This window comes from Scyliorhinus canicula, chromosome 4 (assembly GCF_902713615.1).
Source record: "Scyliorhinus canicula chromosome 4, sScyCan1.1, whole genome shotgun sequence".
Taxonomy (NCBI): domain Eukaryota; kingdom Metazoa; phylum Chordata; class Chondrichthyes; order Carcharhiniformes; family Scyliorhinidae; genus Scyliorhinus; species Scyliorhinus canicula.
The window spans coordinates 71455085-71476727 of NC_052149.1; the positions used below are offsets into that span (position 1 = coordinate 71455085).

The window sequence follows — 21643 nt, forward strand, 5'->3', positions numbered from 1 at the left end:
CGCACGGATCCAGCGCTGGGCTTTGTTGCTCGCTGCATACGAGTATTCTCTGGAGCACAAACCAGGAACCCAGATAGGGAATGCCGACGCACTGAGCTGATTGCCTTTATCGACCGGCCCCATGTCGACCCCCACGACCGGTGAGGTGGTTGCAAACCTAAATTTTATGGACACCTTGCCTGTCAAGGCATCACAGATCCGTGAGTGGACCCAGACGGAGCCAGTCCTGTCAAAGGTTCGGCACATAGTCCTGTATGGTGGGCAGCATAGACGGCTCCCAGGCGAGTTGTGGGCATTTTCCTCCAAGCTGTCCGAATTCAGCGTGGAAGACAGCATCCTTTTGTGGAGGACGCGTGTGATTGTCCCAGAAAAAGGACAGGAGCTGATATTGAGAGACTTGCACAATGGGCATCCAGGTATGACCAAAATGAAAATGTTGGCCCGGAGTTATGTCTGGTGGCCAGGCCTCGACACCGACATTGAGAAGGTGGCCCAAAACTGCTCCATTTGACAGGAGCATCAGAAGCTTCCGCTGGCCGCGCCTCTACATCACTGGGAATGGCCAGGGCGGCCTTGGGCACGCTTGCATGCAGATTTCGCCGGCCCTTTTCAAGGATCCATGTTCCTTCTATTAATTGACGCCCAGTCTAAATAGCTAGAGGTGCATAAGATGGGAGGCACAACGTCCTGCGCAACAATCAAGAAGATGCGTTTGTCTTTCAGTACGCATGGCCTCCCCGAGGTGCTGGTCACGGACAATGGCACTCCGTTCACAAGTGAGGAGTTTGCGAGGTTCATGAAGATGAACGGCATACGCCATATCCGCACTACCGCTTAACACCCGGCATCAAATGGGTTGGCGGAGCGCGCAGTGCAGACATTCAAACGGGGCCTAAAGAAGCAGTCTTCCGGGTCGATGGACACGAGACTGGCTCGGTTTTTGTTTTCATATAGGACCACCCCCTATGCGGTGACTGGGGTAGCTCCCGCAGAACTCCTATTGGGCCGGAGACTTCGCACCCGCCTTAGCATGGTTTTCCCGGACATTGGCGTAAAAGTACGCCAACACAAGAACGTTAGGGACATGGTTTTTCTCGGCATCGGCCGATTCGGCAGTTTACGCCCGGTGACCCAGTGTTCGTTCGGAATTTTGCTGGTGTGCCCAGTGGGTCCCTGGTGTAATCTTTCGCCAAACGGGCCCTATCTCTTACCAGGTACAAGCCGGGGGGGTCTCCAGCGCAAACATGTAGACCACGTTCGGTCCAGAAGGCTATCCCTTCCAAAGATTCCCCGCCCCAGGAGCTCATTTCTACAGCCGCAGAGACCAGACACAATGGAAAGTATTCCTCACAATCTTCCTCTGGTGCCTCACTCAAAGCCTGCGCAGGTCGTGACAGAACCGCGTGGAGATAGAGACGCCGAGATGACGGAGGCTGCAGACTCTGACTCCGAGATAGAGACACAAGACACCTCAGAGGCGGAACCCTCGGGCCCACGGGCCGTGGATGTACAACCATTACGCCGTTCATCACGGAAGCGCCGGTCTCCGCTCGATCCAGCGCCTCATGCAAATGGTGTCCGGCCTGCGTCAAAACAAGTCCGACATCCTCCTTCGCCAGGGTCTTTGGTGGATTCCTTGTACTCTGGGGGGGAGGGATGTTATAACCTGCCTGCTTACCACTGGCTGGGGACTAATGACAATCCCACAATCCTATGGGAATATGAACCTCCCCAATGAGGGGGGCGGAGAAATCATTAGCAGACTCCCTGCATAAATAGAGCTGGCCAGTTTGGAACCAGCAGAGAGAGAGGAGTGAGCAGCAAGGGAAGCTGCTGCTGTTGTATATATATGTTATTGTAAATAAATGTTATTTCTTTGTATCCTGAAAACTCGTGCTGGATCCTTCGTGGCCCTCACAAAACGGAGCAACCTCCTCGAGGTACTCTAATGGTTTGGACTCGGAGTGGGATTTACCGCCTGGGTGAGACTCCTGTACAACCCTCCCAAGGCGAGCGTTCAAACCAACACCACCAGCTCTGAATGCTTCCAACTACAAAGAGGCACAAGGCAGGGATGCCTATTGTTTACGCTCATTCTTGTACTAGCAATCGAACCACTGGCGATAGCCCTGCGGGACGCAAAAAGCTGGAAGGGCATCCAGAGAGGAAATAGAAAGCACAGAGTCTCACTCTATGTGGATGGCCCGCTCCTACATGTCTCGCAGCCGCAGGAGGGACTGAAGGCAATCATGCAGATCGTGAAAGAGTTCGGAACCTTCTCGGGTTACAAACTCAACCTGAGCAAAAGTGAGGCATTCCCAGAGAACCCAAACGGGGGAGGGGCAGAGCTGGAGGGACTCCCATTTAAAACAGCCTAGAACATACCTGGGGATCCAAATAGCCAGAGACTGGACACAGATCTACAAGTGGAACCTGACCAGCCTGATGGAGGAAGTTAAAAAGGACCTACAGAGGTGGGGCGCACTCTCACTCTCCCTGACAGGGAGAGTGCAGATGCGGGGAGGGGGGGGGTAAGAACCTGAGAGTTCCCAAACCGACACTGCAAAGGAGGAAAATCAAAGGTGGCTTAGCATTACCGAACCTGCAGTACTACCACTGGGCAGCAATGGTGGAAAGAGTGAGGGGAACGGTAAACAAACCCAACTCAGAGTGGGTGCGGATGGAGGAGGCCTACTGCAAGGGGATGACCCTCCGGGCCTTGACTACAGCAGCACTCCCAACCCCCTCAGCAAAATATATACCGAGCCCAGTGGTAGCGGCCGCACTGAAAACCTGGGCCCAATTAAGGCAGCACTTCGGGCTGACTAGGATGTCCCCACGGCTCCCATTTGCGGCAATCACAAATTCCCGCCAGCCATACTAGACACCACCTTCAGGAAATGGAGACGGGACAGGAGCACACTGACAGTTAGGGACTTTTACGTAGGGCACAGACTAGTGACGCTGGACGAACTGACGGAGGAGTGGGAACTGCCAATAGGATAGGAATTGAGACACCTGCAAATAAATCACTTCCTCCGCAAATGGACAGTAGGGTACCCCGGGGCCCTGGAGACTACCCTATTAGCGGACCTGATAAACACAGACAGTAAGAAGGGGGACTCTGTTGGAAAATGTATGGACAGCTACTGGACAGAGCCCGAACATCACTGGACAAGACCAGACGGAAATGGGAGAATGAACTAGGACAGAAGTGGGGTGGGGACTCTAGAGCGAAGCACTGAGCAGGGCCAACTCCACCTCCTCCTACTCAAGGCTCAGCCCCATGCAGCTCAAAGTGGTGCACAGAGCACACCTGACCAGAACCCGAATGAGCAGGTTCTTCCCGGAGGAGGAGGACAAATGTGAACGGTGCCAGAGGGGCCCGGCCTACCACACCCACATGTTCTGGGCATGTCCCAAACTTGCTGGGTTCTGGGCAGCCTTCTCCAACGCCCTAGCTTTCGCTTCCCTAATCACACGCCTGAGAATCCTGCTCGGCTGGCGATCAACAGCACCACCCACAGCTGCAGACTAGCTTGCTGACCTTTCTCAATTCCTCCATCTGGAGAATATTAAGTATGCCATCCGAGAGTTGGAGGAAGACTTCCTAAACGCATGGTGGCAATTTTGACGGCCTGTTCCAGAACCTTTTCGAAGCCGGCAACAACGAATAAGATGGAGAAACGAGACAGTTAGAAAGAAAAGAGAGAGGAAAAAGAAAAATAAAGACGGGGGGGGGGGGGGGGGGGACCACAGGAACGCACAGCCCGGAGGGGGTGGGGAAAGGGGAGAAAAGACTGGCGGAACACAAAAAGGACAATGTGGGAGGGAGGGGGCAAACCACCCCCCCCCCCCCAATTACAGGGGAAACACAGTCGAAGTTGACGGGGGAAGAAAAGAAAAGGTGGGGGAAGGGGAGGGGGGAATGCCCCCCCCTTAAAACCGACCAGGGGAGACACAAGGGGGACGGGGGGGGGGGGGGGGGTCTGGGAGGGGCGGGCAGTGGGGGGGGGGAACCACATGACGAGCTGTGGGTGGTAGAATGTAAAGAGGGGAAATTAAGGGAAGGAAAAGACAAACCTTTCTGTATTGTACAGGGAATAAACATGGCCAACAATGTACATAACTGTTAACAAATTTTGAAAATGCCAATAAAAAGTTTTTTAAAAAAAGGATTTAGGTGGTAGCACATTGAACAATATATAAATCAGAGTCCCATCCAATCACACTTCCAGCAGAATTGGGATCATGTCGAAAGTCTAAGCCATTCAGCTTCATATATTTACAGATTAAACTTTCCTGCCTGGCAATTCATAAATTCAAATCTTACTCGAAATGTTGGTCCTCCCAATGTAACAAAAGTAAAGCCTGATAAATCTGAATTTTCTGTATCACACACCTTGACTTTTAAATACCTTTACAAGCTACCCAAGCACACTTCATAGTACAAAGACCTGAAAGATTTGACAAACAGAAGTTTAAAAGTTTCATAATAACTAGTGTGCTAGAATTTAGGTCAGTACTCTCTCTGTGTGTGCAATTTGTCCTACATATATTAGTTGCTACCCTGAAATAAAATCAATGTTTTGCATTAAATTAATAACTTTTAGAAATGATATTTAACATGTTGAATAAAATGTTATTGATAAATGTTTAGAAATGTGACATTTAAACATCTGAAAATTAATCATTTTTTTCTTATGCCCTAAACCTTGTGTGGAACACTTTAGTTTTAATATGTTACTTGTCATTTCCTGAGCCTGTGGTTAAAACTGTTAAACCCAGAGTAAAAAGAAACTACACACCTACACAATCTTTTTTGAGATCTAAAATAGGCCATTTGGGCAATTTTTCCCCACAAACAGGTTACTTTAAATGAAGTATAAAATGTTATAAAAATAAGTCAAACAATATGTAAATGTCACCACAGTCCCAGCGGGCCACAGACTGCTTCCCCCTTTGAGAGAGAGCTGACTGGTGGTGATTTCACTGAGGGTCACCACACCTCAGACAAGGGACAAGGTTGAGAAGGCGGCTCCTTCATGAATAACCGCAGCTGCTACGGGAATTGAACCCTCACTGTTGGCGTCACTCTGCATCAAGAACCAGCCATTCAGCCAACTTAACTGACCCCCATCAAGAAATATACCTGGGGTTAAGTGTATTGGCTATACTACATGTACCAATATACATTTTTCAATAATTACATATAATAATGAGAATTATTTATTGAATTTGTATTGTGGACCTGCCAAAACCTTCACCCTGCAGAAAGCCAACAGCATAATAGTTACAGAAAATTACAACATGGAACCAAGTTATTCACCCGAATTAATTTGTAACTTTTCATTTACCTTGAGCACTATTCCCAATTTTGCACGTCACATGTCCAGTTTCCTGAGTCTGACAGGGGAAGAGAGACCTTGCGGAGATTATGCGGCATATGTAGCTGTAATAGTGATGGCTGTGAAATAGGTGTTGTTCACTGTGAGCTTGTTTACAGAGATTGGCAGCTTTGTTCAGTTCCTCCATTTCTGTGTAAAGAGAAACAAAAGTGCCAGTTGATCACAGTGCAGTATGACTGACATCAAATGGCATGATCTTGCAATGTTATTCAAGTTAAAGAAGCATATCTGATAGATGTACAGTCAGAGACATATTGCGTGACATGAACACTATGGGGCTAGCTTGGAGCTCAGGGAAAACCTCCTGCTTTCCCATCCTTCACTTTCCCTACACTCTTTGTCAGGTATTTCCACTTTGACTTTCTTGAATAAGGAAAAAAGGTTTTGCATTTCCAATTGTGTATCTTGATGGTTGAAGCCTCTCTTACTTAAGTAGAGAAAATATTATCTGTAGAGTGAAAGCACATGTAGTACTGACAGTAGCCATCTGTTTAATTTGCATTTGGGGCTGCATGAGGGAAGACGTAGACTCTTCATTTGTTGATTGATTTATTGTCACATGTACCGAAGTACAGTGAAAAGTATTTTTCTGTGGCCAAGGAAGCATATACAGTACATACACAGTGAACAAAAAAGAATAATAGATAGTTACAGTGAATGCGAAGAATGCGCAGTACATCGACAAATAAGTAATTGGTTATAGTGCGGAACAAGGGCCAAACAAAGCAACTGGAACATGAACAAGAGCAGCATAGAGTGTCCTGAATAGTGTTCTTACAGGGAACAGATCAGTCCGAGGAAGAGTTGTTGAGGAGTCTAGTAGCTGTGGGGAAGAAGCTGTTCCTATGTCTGGATGTGCGGGTCTTCAGGTCTGTATCTTCTGCCTGATGGAAGGGTCTGGAATAGGGCAAAGCCTGGGTGCGAGGGGTCTCTGACAATGCTGTCTGCCTTCCTGAGACAGTGAGAGGTGTAGACAGAATCAATGGGAGGGTGGCAAGTTTGTGTGATGCCTTGGGCTGAGTTCACCACTCTCTGCTGTTTCTTGCAATCTTGTGCGGAGAAGATGCTATACCATGCTGTGATGCAGCTGGATAGGATGCTCTCTTTCGCTTCCGTAGGAAGTAGAGACATTGTTGAGCTTTCTTGACTGTTGCATCGACCTGAATGGACCAGGACAGTCTGTTGGTGACGGTGGCCCCATTTGTGATACTAAATCCATCTCCCAAGAGTAAAGAAGGCAGATTTAGGGGAGGCAAACACATGGAACCTTCTACGTACACTAGCACCCCCCCCCCCCCCCCCACCAGAATCCAAACTCACTGATTATCAATGTGAAAACAATTAATGCCAGTGTGCTGTATGTACAATTAAATACAAATGTTTAAATGCTGCCTTATACCTCAAGTTGCATAGCACCAGAAAGTTTACAATGAAGTATTTTGGAAGGGTTGTCACTGTTGGAATGCATCACTGTACAATTTATCTTCCTTTCACAGAAATGGAAGAACTACAGCTTGAAACCACAACCATCATCTGAAACAAGATCACATCTCACAGCACATGTCCATTTGTACCAAGTACCATTGTGATTACATACGCCTCATAATTTCCCAAGGCACGCCCTCCTTGTTTACCCACTTCAGCAAGATATGCATCAACCTATGGGAGCAACGCTGTATAAATTCAATTTGTAGGTGATTTCACTAGAGATATGCCAGTTTTCCATCCGGAACATATATTACTTTGAATTATGAAATGAAAATCGCTTATTGTCACGAGTAGGCTTCAATGAAGTTACTGTGAAAAGCCCCTAGTCGCCTGTCCTGGGAGGCTGGTACGGGAATCGAACCATGCTGCTGGCTTGCTTAGTCTGCTTTAAAAGCCAGCGATTTAGCCAAGTGAGCTAAACCAGCCCCTGTTATTTTGTCAAAAGAAATTCTTCCAGCTTTTCACAAAGGCTCTGTGTATTATATTGTGGCCCCCTACAACCAAACCAGCAGCTGTGGAGACTACTCCAACAAGTACTCCTAAACCAGACTAAATTACCACCTCGGGAAAGGACGGAGGATGATAATAAAATAGAAACAAAATTACATTTAAAAAATAAAACTTTGAACATAAATCTTGTAATAAAATTCCATCTAAGTTAATAATGTTTTACCTTCTAAAGGCCCAGTCTGAGTGGTGGCACAGGGAGGAAAGACAGAGGAAGCAGAGACTAATTGCAATTTGTGTTTAAAAGCACAAAAATGTGCAAAAACGCGCATTGTTCCGTTACATAAATCCTTTATTAAAGAATAGAAAGGTTTTGTCTCCATGACGACCGGGGGGCGGGGGCTACATGCTTGAAACTGAAGCGAAGTCAAGTCGCCGCTACCGAACAATTAAGAAGCTTCATTAAAATTACAATCTCTCCAAATTGGACTGTTCTGAATTTCACAAAGTCTCCAGTTGCAGAGTTTTATTACCGTATTGCAGCTCCAGATCAGTTAACACGCCTGCCCAAGATCACGGTTCCATTCTCCCAGGAAATCCCCAATTGATATAAATGTTAAATTCGAAGACCCGGGACTTTTAATTAATTTCTGGGATTGGGCAGTTTTGTAGGACTAACATGTCACCCTGTCTGAACCTAAGGAAAGGGCAGGGAATGCTTTATGGAAAGTTTACTGCTGTACTAAATAACAATTTCTAAATCTTTGAAATCAGGAGATAAAGATGAAAAGTAAACGTGGCTGGAAGGAGTGTCAGCCTTGGCCGTTATTTCACTTTGGACAAGAGGCTATCTTTGCTGTAATCATGTTTTACCCAATGCTGTCATAGTCAGTGTCATGTTTGGACAATATAAGCACCGCTGGCTGAGCTGCCATTACCCAGCTAAGCGGCTGAATCGCATTGATGAGCAGGTACCAGATGCAATTCTTATATTTTCCAGATGACTCAATCAACTGCATTCTAATATGTTGGAGATTTTAATATTTCACAATGTACAGCACAAACGATTGATTGTCTTGCTTGCCAGCATTTGCCTCTAACGTCTTCAGTGGAAGGCAACCAGCAAGGGTTTCTATGAGGGAAAGGATAACCGTTTTGGAGTGGTTTTCATCACCTTGAAATGAGAAAGAAATGCAGAAATCCTCCCGCGGGATAAAGCAAATTGGTGGAGTAGACTTCAAAGGAATGGACTTGTGCTTAATGTTTTGTCTTGTTCTGCGTGCAACCTTTTCTTTGTGGTCCCCATCTCAAATAATATGTGTATGGAGTGCAGAGACTTTTTTGTCACCGAGATTGTGAACATCTTCCACTGTCGCTTCCCTACCTTCCCGTGGCCCGCCAGATCAAACCTCATCTAAAGAACCAGGCTATTCCCACTAATATGTTGACCAACCAATTTCCCTCCTCAGTCCCTATATTAGCTGATATTGTTAATAGTTCTCTCTCCTCCTGTACTGTCCCTCTCCCCTTGGTTCCACTCCTCAAAAGCAAGCACTTGAACCCCCTCTCCCCATGCAAATCACCAGGACACCTCCAAACTCTCTTTCCCTCCAAAGTGATGGAAGTTGTGTCATATTCCAAATCACAGAGAGCTCCAATTAAATGATCAACACTAGCACTTATCAAAGTTACAAATGCTATACTATGTGACCACATAAAGGTACACTGTCCCTTATTGACCTATCTGCAACCTTTGATATAATTAACCATAGCACACTCCTCCAATGTCAGCATCACCACCATCACCAGGTTGGTTGGATGGCACTCACTTGATTCCAACCTCATCTATTTAATTGTAGTCAACCCTGCAATGGTTTCTCTTCTCACACCAATACCTCTGATGTAACTACAGATCTATCCTTGGTCTTCTATTTCTCAGCTACATGCTACCTTTAGCCACAGCGTCTAAAACCACTTTTCACAAGTACACTGACAGCTCTCAACTTAACCACACCACCACTTCTCTCGACTCCTCCATTGTCACTAAATTCACCTGAGGAAGGAGCAGTGCTCCGAAAGCCACTGATTTGAAACAAACCTGTTGGGCTTTAACCTTGTGTTGTAAGACTTCTTACTGTGCTCACCCCAGTCCAACGCGGGCGTCTCCACATCATGACTAAATCAACAGACATGCTTGGATGAGCAGAATTTGAGCTGTTATTGTTCTCAACTATGGATAATATTTGAATTTACCAAATTCACTTTGTTTGTTAAACCAAAAAAAGTTTCTAATTTCAGTGCTTTCTGCACAGTGCTTCATGAACGAAGAGCACTATTGGGAATTCCAAGGAACACTAACAATGATCATTTTCTCCTTAATCTTAAAAGGGCAATGTTTTTATTACAAGCTATTTGTTATCAACATACCAAGTATCATGGGCGAGATTCTCCCAAAACGGGAGAAATCGTAAAGCTGCCGTAAAACCCGGGCGGGTTTTACGGCAGCGCGCCCCTTCCCGACCGGGGACCGATTCTGGTCCCCGGTCGGGGCTAGCAGCCCGACGCCGTAGGCTCCGGCAAGACGGGCTTAACGAAAATCGTTAAGCCCGCTTACCGGAGTTAGCGCCGGCTGACGCGTCATATGACGTCAGCCGCGCATGCACAGTTTGGAAGACTCCAACCCGCGCATGCGCGGGTGACGTCATCGCGTTTTTGCGCGAAACCCGCGCATGCGCGGGCCGGGTTGCCCCTCAGCCGCCCCGCGAATGGATACTGCGGGGCGGCAGAAGGACAAGTAGTGCGCGGGCATCGGGCCCGCTGCCCACGATCGGTGCCCACCGATCGCGGGCCCATGGCACCCTTGGCACGGCCGTGGTACTGCCGTGCCAATCGGTGCCATGGTTATAAAAAGCGAGTTGGTGACGCCGTTTTTACGAACGGCAAGACCAGGTGTGTTTGCCGTTCGTGAAAACGGCGGAAAGGGCTGGGACTTTGGCCCATCTAACAGCTGTGAATCGCTGCCGGCCGTAAAAAAACGGCGGCAGCGATTCGGGTCGGGACTTCGGCGGGGGGGTGGGAGAATAGCGGGAGGGCAGGAAAAATGTCGGGAAGGCCCTCCCGCTATTCTCCCACCCGTCGTGGGGGGCGGAGAATTTCGCCCCATGTTTGCTTCATGTGTACTAAACTCAAAACTATTAAAATTAAAATTATTTTGGCAAACCTATTTATATTCAACGTACTGCGAGACAATAGCACACAATATGATAAAAAGAAACTGTTACTATGTTGCTTATGTATGAATTTAATATGGTCAAAAAGTTGATAAAGATAAATACTGTTTGAAGTGTTTTCTCCTTTCTACTCCAAAACAGACCAGCTGTTGTAATTTTGAAAGAGACTAAAAAAGAGTTTTGGTCAATGTTAATTCTAATGGCTCACCTTTGTATAGTAACTCTGCTTTGGTATTCTGTGAAACAATATTTTCACAGCAGAAACCTGTCATTAATTGGACCATTACAGAGCTTTCCATTAACATTTTCATCAATGCTTCCCTCCTGGATTCTCTGTCCTCCAAAGGACTTCAAAATTAAAGGATATGGATCATTCAGACAATCAGTATCCATTGTTGCATACTTTTTGAAGGCCCCAATATACTTGGATTACATTTTCACTTTTTACCAGATCATGCATGAATATTCCATAATTTGTAGCATTTTAAGGAGGGATTTTAAAGTGGCTCTTTCACACTGTTTTTTTCTTGTACCTACAAAATGATTTGCAAATCTCTCCTCAGCAAATCTACAAATGAACAACCATTTGTGTTACTGCTCTTTCCAAATTTAAGAACAATATAAAGAATCATTTAATTGGTTTAAATGTGCAACATTTTTCATACAGCTCTGGAGAGTATAAACTCTACAGGGAATAACTGCGTGAAGATTCCGTAAAATAAGCTTTATGATTGAAACCTGAAGATGTCACTTGACATTCAGAAGTGTGCAACTCTTTTTGATCTCCGGAGCTATCCAATGATTATAGTGAGGACCTAGAAAACTGAGCTGGAAACTATCAACAGAGTAAACTCAAGGTCCATCATCATGTGGCTTGTGGGGAGATCTTACAAAAATTTTCACAATTTGAAAAATTAAGGCTTTTTAAAAACCATACTTGACAGATTAGGGTTTTTAGGTGCTCGTTTTGGAAAATTAATTCAGTGTAATAAATTAACTACTCACATCTTTGATTTCCATTCTAGCATTAAAAAATTATCTGTTTTACTAATTCACACTGTTTTTGAAGATTTTAAGTCCAACCTGCCTAAAGCAGCAAGACGTGGAATGAAACAGATGGCGAAATGCACTGTGAAAAACCTTTATTGCATGTGGGTACAGAAATGTGGAGTTGATAGACATGTTGCTAGTTCTGTGAAGATTGTGTTGTGTACCATCTGTTGCACTAATATTTCCTTACACTTTGGTTTTGACCAAATGTTCTGTGCAGAAAGAATAATAAAAATATGGAAAAGTGTGTTAAGATACTAAAAATTCCCCATGTGTTTATTCCCTTCACAGGCCATGGTGAACAAGTGATTTAAGTAGTCTTCAAATCATCAGAATGCACTAAAGAAAGCATCATCATCTGTACTGGTGGTAATTAGACACTCAGATTTATGTACATCTCATCCATTATTTAATGAAGTGCATGGGATAGCACAGTGTGAAGCACATATCACCAGTGGAATGAAAGGAAGCAGAAGATTTCATGTAGAAATTTAATGGGTTGGCAACTCTGGTTGGAGATATTCTTTGAGGGTTCTTTATGTGATGCCTCACCATGTGGCATCTAATCATATTATGTCTGATCACGTGGCATCTGCAAATATTAGATTTACCTTATAAAGATTGGATCCCCTCTAATTGTTTATTTTGTGGTTTCATGGCAGCAGCTGTTGTTCGAGATATTCCAGGAGGCCACTCATGAGCAGGGGGAGAAGAGAAACCGAGGACAACGAAGAGGAGACACTAAAGGTAAAGCAAGGGAGAAATGAGAGGTGGGAGGAACTTTGACTCAAGTCGCAGGGTTTCATTTAGGCCTCTCATTTGGACTACTAAAACAGGCTTTAGGTCATTTAAATATAAAAAATAAGGGGCCTCACACCCATTAAAGAATCAAGTGTGAAATTTGTTGATGGTGAGTGAGACAAGGGTTGGGTTTTCCCCACTTGGGATTCTACAAAAGCTCCTATAGCCACAAACTCCAGGAAAGTGATGAAAAAAATGTTTCTTCTTGAAACTTGCTCTTCTTCTACAATGTGGGAAATAGTCCAAGAGGTATTTGTACAATATGAAACAAGTACATAGACCTAAAAGACAAAAGCTCCACCTGTGCAGATGAACAAACATACTCCACAAACAAGGTGAGATGCAGTGTTAAGAACAAAACTTAGACAAATGAAAAGATAAACTGTCAATGCAGGGGACTGGGATAGCAATAAAAAATGTCTGACAAAAACAACAATCTTTTCCCAATGTGCCTGATACTAGTGTTACCCAAAAACATACGACCACTAAAACACAAAAAAAGGTATCAGCGCAGATGAACAAAAGCTGATTAAAGCAGGTATTTTAAGGAGTGTCTGAAAGAAAGGAAGAGAGGTTCATGAAGGCTATTTCAGAACTTGGCAACTAGACGTTTAGTGAAATCACTACCATTGGTGCAGTGATTAAAATCAGAGATGCGCAAGAAGCCTGAATTTAAGGAGCATATCTTGGAGGTTTGTAGGGTGGAAGGAGATTACAAATAGGGAGAGGCAATGCCATGACTGGACTTGCAATCAAGAAAAGAGTTTAGAATTGCTTAATTGGGAGCTAATGTAGGTGAGTGGGCACAGGGTGTTATAGATGAATGTGACTTGATGCAAGTTAGGGCACAGGCAGCAAGGTTGTGGAGGCCCTCAAGTTTCCAAAGGTAAAAAGCAATAAGGTGCAAAAATGGAGTATGAAAACTTTCATGAGATGTAAAAACTAATATTTTTCATAAATATATTCAGAAAAAGAATTAGGGTTAGAAGCGCGATTTAACCAAAAAAAGAGTCCCGTTGTGGCAAGATTTAACATGGTGTTCCCCGTAGAGTTCCTCAGTGAACAAAGATGGCGGCCAATGCCGCCCCCCCACCAACTGGGGTGTTGGGAGGTTTTCGAACCCGGCGGACCCCACCTCATAGAGGCAGGGCACCCCAGGCTCAATCCCCATCAGGGGCAAAATGTCACCTAGGCACTGCCAACCTGGCACAGCCAGGATGCCCTGGTGACACTGCCAGATGGCATTGCCAGGATACCCAGGTGGCAGTGCCAGGATAGGCTGCCAGGCCAGGCAGCATCAGCAGTGCCAGGGTGCCATCCTGTCTAGAGGCTGAACATCCAGGGGCCTCCGATCACCTGGGAGACCACGGGATCACCCCAGTGCCATTCTACCTGGTCCCCGGTGTGTAGAGGAGATTCACTAGGTTAATCCCAGAGCTGAAGGGGTTGGATTATGAGGAGAGGTTGAGTAGACTGGGACTGTACTCGTTGGAATTTAGAAGGATGAGGGGGGATCTTATAGAAACATATAAAATTATGAAGGGAATAGATAGGATAGATGCGGGCAGGTTGTTTCCACTGACGGGTGAAAGCAGAACTAGGGGGCGTAGCCTCAAAATAAGGACAAGTAGATTTAGGACTAAGTTTAGGAGGAACCACTTCACCCAAAGGGTTGTGAATCTATGGAATTCCTTGCCCAGTGAAGAAGTTGAGGCTCCTTCATTAAATGTTTTTAAGATAAAGATAGATAGTTTTTTTAAGAATAAAGGGATTAAGGGTTACAGTGTTTGGGCCGGAAAGTGGAGCTGAGTCCACAAAAGATCAGCCATGATCTCATTGAATGGCGGAGCAGGCTCGAGGGGCCAGATGGCCTATTCTTGCTCCTAGTTCTTATGTTCTTATCTCACAGTATTTTCTTGCTGCAGTTTATTACTAACAAACAAGTGAACTTGATGACTTGTTTTTCCTCATCCTGCATCTTCCCAGTATCCTCATTCCAGATTCCTTTGTTAATTCTACATTTTTATTTTATCTGACTACCACCAATTCTTAAAGGTGGAACTGAATATTTCTGGAAAGGTTGTTTTTTCTTTTTTGGAGTTTCTCATGGTTGGCTACGATGGCTGATTTACACTTGAAGTCAATAACCTGCATTTCAACAATTTGAACAATATTCCTCAATCCACAGACCTACTATAATAACCTATACCTAATTCTCCAAGTGTGATTTTCCTTCTCTCTGCATCTTTGCTATTTGCAAGTCAAGACTCAACAATGATTCTCCGACTGTAAATATTTTCCTGTGCTCATCTCCTTCACTCTTTACTTTTGATACAAATTACCCAACCATTATCTTTACTTACCTTGTTTATTCCATCCCATCATTTCTAAAAGTAGCAAACTTTTGTTTACTTTCCGGCATGAGGTTCAATTCCATTCTTTGGGTAAAATAATGATGTTGTTCAAAGCAGTTTATGTTGTAATTTCATTCACATCTAATTCAACAGAAATGACAGGGACTGGTAACTTCATTCAAGATTGTGGATGATTATTCCAGAAGATATTAGCTCCGGGTAAGAAAAACAACTGAAACCAGCTGAAGTTAAAATGGTAAGAGTAACATGGTTAGAATTTGAACAGTCAGTCAACACTCACTACGTAGAATTGTGTGTTAAACAGCTCATTGGGCGATCTAATGGAAGTCCTCAGGTGATGCCAGCAGTTTTCAGCAGGAGTTATTAGACAGTCATCAAGAGTGGAACCCTGGGCTCAACCATGGAGACAGGCTGTGCAATGTGTAATTTTATCTGAAAAGAAAATGTGGCCATCACAGAGCACGTTTTGTGCTGCTGCTGCGCTCTCATAACGAAGATAAAGGAAAAAGAAAGTAACAAAAATGCAGCAATGGAAATAACAAGGAAAATAACCCTTTAATTTGAAGGTAAATGATAATGGCTCTGCATTTTCTGCATCTCCAGAAACAATCACTGGGAGATATACAGAGAGCACATGATGATTCACCGTGGGATTTAAGCGTACAGGAGAGGTTTGCGTTTGAATTGGATTTGGACTTAGCTGGCACAAGAAGAACTGACGTTGTTTGTCCTAAACCACAGGATCAGAATTCCGAGAAAAAAACACTTTATGACTCACAATCCAGGTGATTTTTGATTATCTACTTTTGAAACAATTGGATTAAGTTGTTTACCAATTTGAATTTTTGGAATTATTTGCTACAGAATCACAGACCCAAATAAACCCGACATGCCAAATCACACTGACAGGATGACAAGATGCTAATTCTCACTCTCATAGAGCAGGGGTAGAGAAAGGTTTGCACTCTGTACATTTTAAGCCATGTTGAATGCAGAGAGATGTTGAGCATATGGAACAGGAAATCAGCAAAGCACATTCACTGTCTTGTCAGCCTAGCTGATTGGAGCATTAGCAGGAATGTAGAATTGACCTATGCTGTTCTCCCCAAGATATCAGATGAAGAGTTATGTAAACATTTTTTTTTCCAAGTAAGCGGCAATTTTAGCGTGGCCAATCCACCTCCCTGCACGTCTTTGGGTTGTGGGTGTGAGACCCACGCAGACATGGGGAGAATGTGCAAACTCCACAGGTCAGTGACCCGGGGCCAGGATCGAACCTGGGTCCTCAACTCCGTGAGGCAGCAGTGCTAACCACTGCTCCACTGTCGCCCAAGAGTTACATATACTAAGGATAAAATACTATGTGGGAGATATCACAAAATAAGCCTTCATGTACAAAGAAAATAAAAACACAAGGATAAGATAATATATTCATAAGTAAATAAATAAGCATGGCTTTCATGTATAGTCCCAGCAAAAGAAGCAGACAGTAACCCTATGGCGAATGTTATATATATATGTATGTATGATAATTCACACTGGGCGAGATTCTCCCAAAACGGGAGAAATCGTAAAGCTGCCGTAAAACCCGGGCGGGTTATACGGCAGCGCGCCCCTTCCCGACGGGGGACCGATTCTGGTCCCCGTTCGGGGCTAGCAGCCCGACGCCGTAGGCTCCGGCAAGACGGGCTTAACGAAAATCGTTAAGCCCGCTTACCGGAGTTAGCGCCGGCTGACGCGTCATATGACGTCAGTCGCGCATGCGCAGTTTGGAAGACTCCAACCCGCGCATGCGCGGGTGACGTCATCGCGTTTTTTGCGCGAAACCCACGCATGCGCGGGCCGGGTTGCCCCTCAGCCGCCCCGCGAATGGATACTGCGGGGCGGCGGAAGGACAAGTAGTGCGCGGGCATCGGGCCCGCTGCCCGCGATCGGTGCCCACCGATCGCGGGCCCATGGCACCCTTGGCACGGCCGTGGTACTGCCGTGCCAATCAGTGCCATGGTTATAAAAAGCGAGTTAGTGACGCCGTTTTTACGAACGGCAAGACCAGGTGTGTTTGCCGTTCGTGAAAACGGCGATAAGGGCTGGGACCTCGGCCCATCTAACAGCTGAGAATCGCTGCCGGCCGTAAAAAAACGGCGGCAGCGATTCGGGTCGGGACTTCGGCGGGGGGGGTGGGAGAATAGCGGGAGGGCGGCAAAAATGTCGGGAAGGCCCTCCCGCTATTCTCCCACCCGTCGTGGGGGGCGGAGAATTTCGCCCACTGTCTTTGTAAGTGCAGTAGTGCTATCCTACCAGTAGGGGGAGTAGCTCTGGGAGTACTCAGGAACTTGTACTGGGCTCCACCCTTTGTTCCGCCCATGACTCCTCCCCCTAGTGCAACTGTATAAATACCCTTGTCCAGAGTCAGCCTGAGTTCACTAAGAGTTCATCAATGGGTAACAGGCTGGCTCTGAAGTAAGTCAATTAAAGCCTAGATTCATATCGGAAACATGTGTCTGGTGAATTGATGGTTCCATCAATCCCTAGGTTATGTTTATTCTCTTGTAACTAAATTTGAATTTGACCACTATTAGTTTCGAAAATATAATTATCTTGGCATGCTTCTAAACCCATTTCAAGCAGAAATAACAACGCAAATGAGGTGGGAACCACATAAGGAGTAACGTGTACAAATTTGGTCTCCTTGGGGTGGATGAGAGAATAGAGAGTAATGCTTGCAGGTGCACACCTCCAGCAAGCAGTTGTGTTTCATGCCATTTTGACACCCTTTCACCGTGGATAGATTTCTTTGATGTGGGCTTATGATTCTGGCGTGTAGGTCCGACAGTGATATGATAATTTATTACTCTGAACTTCCGATGTGGAATGTCGGGAAAGACAGCCCGCCACTCATGGGGGGGGGGGGGGGGGGGGGGGGGGGGAACAATCACTTCCTGCTTTTACATCATTGTGAAACATAACTTTGGCCTTCTCATGATATTTTCTGAACCTATCTGAATGTACAGGAGAGGAATACCCTGGCCAAGGGGTCTCCCATTTAAGGTGAATCAGAGGATATGGACATGCAAATTAGGAGCAGGGGTAAGCCACTCAGGCCCTCAACCCTGCTCCACCATTCAATGAGATCATGGCTGATCTGATTGTAACCTCCTGCCTGCAGCCAATAACCTTTCACCGCTTGTTAATCAAGAATCTTTCTAGCTCTGCCTTAAACATATTCAAAGACTCTGCTTCTGTTGCCTTTTGAGGAAGAGAGACTCAAGACCCTCTGAGAGAAAAACATTCTCCTTATCCGTCTTAAATGAGTGACCACTTATTTTTAAACAGTGACCCCAGTTCTAGATTCTCCAGCAAGAGGAAACATCCTCCCCACATACATCCTGTCAATACCCCTTAGGATCTTAAAGGATTCGATCAAGCCACTTCTTATCCTTCTAAACTCTAGCGGATACAAACATAGAGCGCGATTCTCTGGAAAAATGTCTCAGTGTGGTAGCGAGCGGAAATTGCCGCCCGCTTCCCGGCAGTCAGCCCAGCGAGACTGGCAATGCTAATTGGTGCACTAAATGAGGCCTCATGGGTTTCTCATCGCAAATGAAGGCTCGCCAGCTGATTCGCTGGGACCCTGCTCGCCAAGCCCCGCTAACCAGGTTGAGCAGCATTTAAGCTGCCCTTCCTTAGCCAACACCAGCAAGCTTTCGATAATGGCGCCGAGGAGGCACCAAGATTTAGGGATGCTGACCTGGGGAGGCTGCTAGAGGCCATGGAGGCCAGGAAGAATGTCATGTTCCCCCGATGGTCCCAGAGAATCAGCCACCAGGCAACCAGTGCTGCTTGGGATAAGGTGGCAGCAGCTGTGAGCTGGGGGAGTGCTACCAGGAGGACTGGCCTTCAATGCCGTAAGAAGGTCAACGACATACACTGGGCAGCACAAGTGAGTAGCCACGAGACAGATGTCAGCGTCACTCCAGAACCATAGCCGCTTGGAGTAGTCCCAGAGGATAAGGGCACAGGAGATGGCGCCGGCAATGCATGGCACTGAGGCCAACACTGCTAGTGTAGTGATCGCAGTGGAAAGCCTGGTGCACGACGTCGGCACCATAAATGAAGGTGTCCAAGGCATCACGCAGTCAGTGACGGCCATGGCTGAGGGTCTTGACGGAATGTCCGACTCACTGGGGTATGTCACCGAGCACCAGGACGATCTTGATGAAGTTCTGCGGGCGGGACTTGTCCCACTCTCAGATGGGAATGCACTCACCCACCCTCCAGCCTTGGACTTGTCCCCGAAGCTGTGTCCCATCCCCTGGGTGTTCGGATGTTGGCTGCTGTGTGTGTGGTCTTGCCTCCCACAGTTTTGAGGCATCAAGGTGTGATTGGGATGCTAGGCAATGACTTTCACATGCTTCCTGGCCCGCCTACCCACGGGAATCCACTTGGCATGTGTGAAGTGCTCACTAATCCACGATTGCCAATTACCTTTCAGCAATAGCCTTCAGCCGCAAGTTCAGAGGCCTTCGCAGTCGGTGGGGTTATGGGTGATCGTTGGGGCAGATGGGCAGGGTTAAGGGTTGCCCCCGGAATGGGTACACATGATCCAGGGGTTGGAATGGTGGTAACGCGAGCAGTTGCCCACCGGTTGCCCCCCCACCACCCCCTCCCACCCTCCCATGACGGCCGGCCTCTCCAGCCAAGGGTCCCTCACCCCCCCCCCCACCGAGCACTGGGGTGTCAATCCCAGAGCCCCCGGATTCTTTGCCTGTGAGCAAAGATGGCTACGCCCCTCCCTGGCTCCCCAAAGAAGCCATTCCACCAGGTTGATGTTTTTAAAAAGGAATACTAATCGGCGCCAGCGTGACCACCTGCTGGGGAGGCCGCTGAATGACAAAAGGCCATTGGATATGGGGTAGCCTCCGTTAATTGTATGGAAATTGGGCTTAAAGGTGATAATTGGTTTCTCGCCTCACTACGGCGAGATCCCGATTTCGCCTACGGAAGCGGGGCGAGTGCATCACAAGCTGCCTGGCGTGGTTCTCATTTTTGGCCTCTCCCTCTATTCACCGGCCTCGTTTCACTTGAGCGAGAGAGTAACGAGAATTGCGCCCATAACATCTCCAACTTTTCCTCATAAGACAACCCACCCATTCCTGATATTAGTTTGGTACATTTCTCTGAACTGCTTCTAACATATTTACATCTGTCCTTAAATAAGTTGACCAATACTGTACACAATACTCCAGATGTGGTCTCACCCTGTACAACTGAAGCATAATCTACCTACTTTTATAACCAATTCCTCTTACGATAAATTATAACATTCTATTAGTTTTCCTAATTACTTGCTGTGCCTGTATACCAGCCTTTAGTCATTCACACACTAGAACACCCAGATCCCTCTGCACCTCAGAGCTCTGCAAACTCTCACCATTAGGATAATAATAAGCTATTTTAGTCTTCCTGCCAACATTTCTCATTTGCCCACTTTATACTCCATTTGCCAGATTTTTTGCCCACTCACTTAATCCATCTACATGCTTCTGTAGCCTTGCACATCCTCTTCAAAATTTACATTCGTCCCATCTGTGTCATCAGAAAATTTAGCAATCATACCTTTCGTCTCTTCATCCCATCGAAGTAATTATATAAATTGTAAAGAGTTGATGCCCCAGTAATGATCCCTGTGACACACTACTCGTCACATCCTGTAAACTAAAAAGAATACCCATTTATGCCAACTCTCTGTTTCCTTTTAGCCAACCAATCTGTAATCCATGCAATATATTGCCCCCTACACCATGAGCTCTTATTTTCCGAAATAACCTTTCATGTGGCACCTCATCAATTGCCTTCTGTAAATCTAAGTACAGTACATCCACCAATTCACCTTAATTCACAGCACACATGACCCCTTCAAAGATTTCCAATAATTTGGTTAAGCATGATTTCTCTTTCACAAAACCATGTTGTGTCTGTGAAGCTCTCTTCCACGGTGATGGAACCATCAATTCACTAGACACGTGCTTTAAGATATGAACAATGAAATTGCGCAAATCAGAGATACCAGAGGCACGTTGGAAACAGAACCAGAGAAGATTAACAAAACCTTCAAGGCCTTCTACCAAGAGCTGTACACCTCAGAGCCCCCAACGGGGAAGGCTGGGATGAACCGGTTTCTTGACGGACTGAACATACCAGTTGTGGGAGAGGGCAGAAAACGGGATCTGGAAGCACCACTAGCACTGGGAGAGATCATGGAGAGCATTAGCTCCATGCAGGCGGGGAAGGCGCCGGGACCGGACGGATTCCCGGCGGACTTCTACAAACAATTTGCGACAGCGCTGGCCCCGCACATGCGGGAGATGTTCACAGACTCGCTAGCTAGGGGCACGTTGCCACCCACGTTAGCACAGGCCTCAATCTCGCTGATACCTAAGAAAGACAAAGACCCAACGGAATGTGGGTCATACAGACCCATATCTCTGCTGAATGCAGACGCCAAAATACTGGCCAAAATCCTAGCCAAAAGGCTAGAAGACTGTGTACCTGAGGTGGTCACAGAGGACCAGACGGGCTTTGTCAAAGGTAGACAGCTGACCGCGAACATCAGGCGCCTGCTGAACGTGATAATGACCCCCTCCGGGGAGAGAACACAAGAGGTGATCGTCTCCCTGGACGCAGAAAAGGCCTTTGACAGAGTCGAATGGATATACCTCATAGAGGTACTGGAGCGGTTCGGGCTTGGAACAGGGTTCACCGCTTGGGTAAAGCTCCTGTACAACGCTCCCATGGCGAGTGTACAGACCAACAATACCAACTCCCAATACTTCCAGCTGCACAG

The 21643-nt window shown here is 46.2% G+C and overlaps 2 protein-coding genes across 5 annotated transcripts in view; one reads left to right on the forward strand and one right to left on the reverse strand.

The window, feature by feature from the left end:
• LOC119964218 (interleukin-12 receptor subunit beta-2-like) overlaps nucleotides 1-8362 on the reverse strand; it is a 194251-nt gene extending 185889 nt beyond the window's left edge. The window contains exons 1-3 of the mRNA XM_038793502.1: nucleotides 8217-8362; nucleotides 7570-7781; nucleotides 5358-5537 (exon numbers count right to left, since the gene is read on the reverse strand). Coding sequence (XP_038649430.1) covers nucleotides 5358-5537; nucleotides 7570-7781; nucleotides 8217-8362 — 538 coding nt within the window. The remainder of the gene's footprint in view (nucleotides 1-5357; nucleotides 5538-7569; nucleotides 7782-8216) is intronic.
• Nucleotides 7806-21643, forward strand: part of LOC119964664 — an 88777-nt gene continuing 74939 nt past the window's right edge. The window contains exons 1-6 of one of the 4 annotated variants that reach the window (XM_038794435.1): nucleotides 7806-8314; nucleotides 11643-11724; nucleotides 11915-11992; nucleotides 12286-12370; nucleotides 14932-15034; nucleotides 15403-15584. In XM_038794435.1, the coding sequence (XP_038650363.1) occupies nucleotides 15032-15034; nucleotides 15403-15584 (185 nt within the window). In that variant the 5' untranslated portion in view covers nucleotides 7806-8314; nucleotides 11643-11724; nucleotides 11915-11992; nucleotides 12286-12370; nucleotides 14932-15031. Of the gene's footprint in view, nucleotides 8315-11642; nucleotides 11725-11914; nucleotides 11993-12285; nucleotides 12371-14931; nucleotides 15035-15402; nucleotides 15585-21643 lie in introns of those variants that run through there. The other 3 variants (XM_038794434.1, XM_038794436.1, XM_038794437.1) reach the window with 3 other exon arrangements.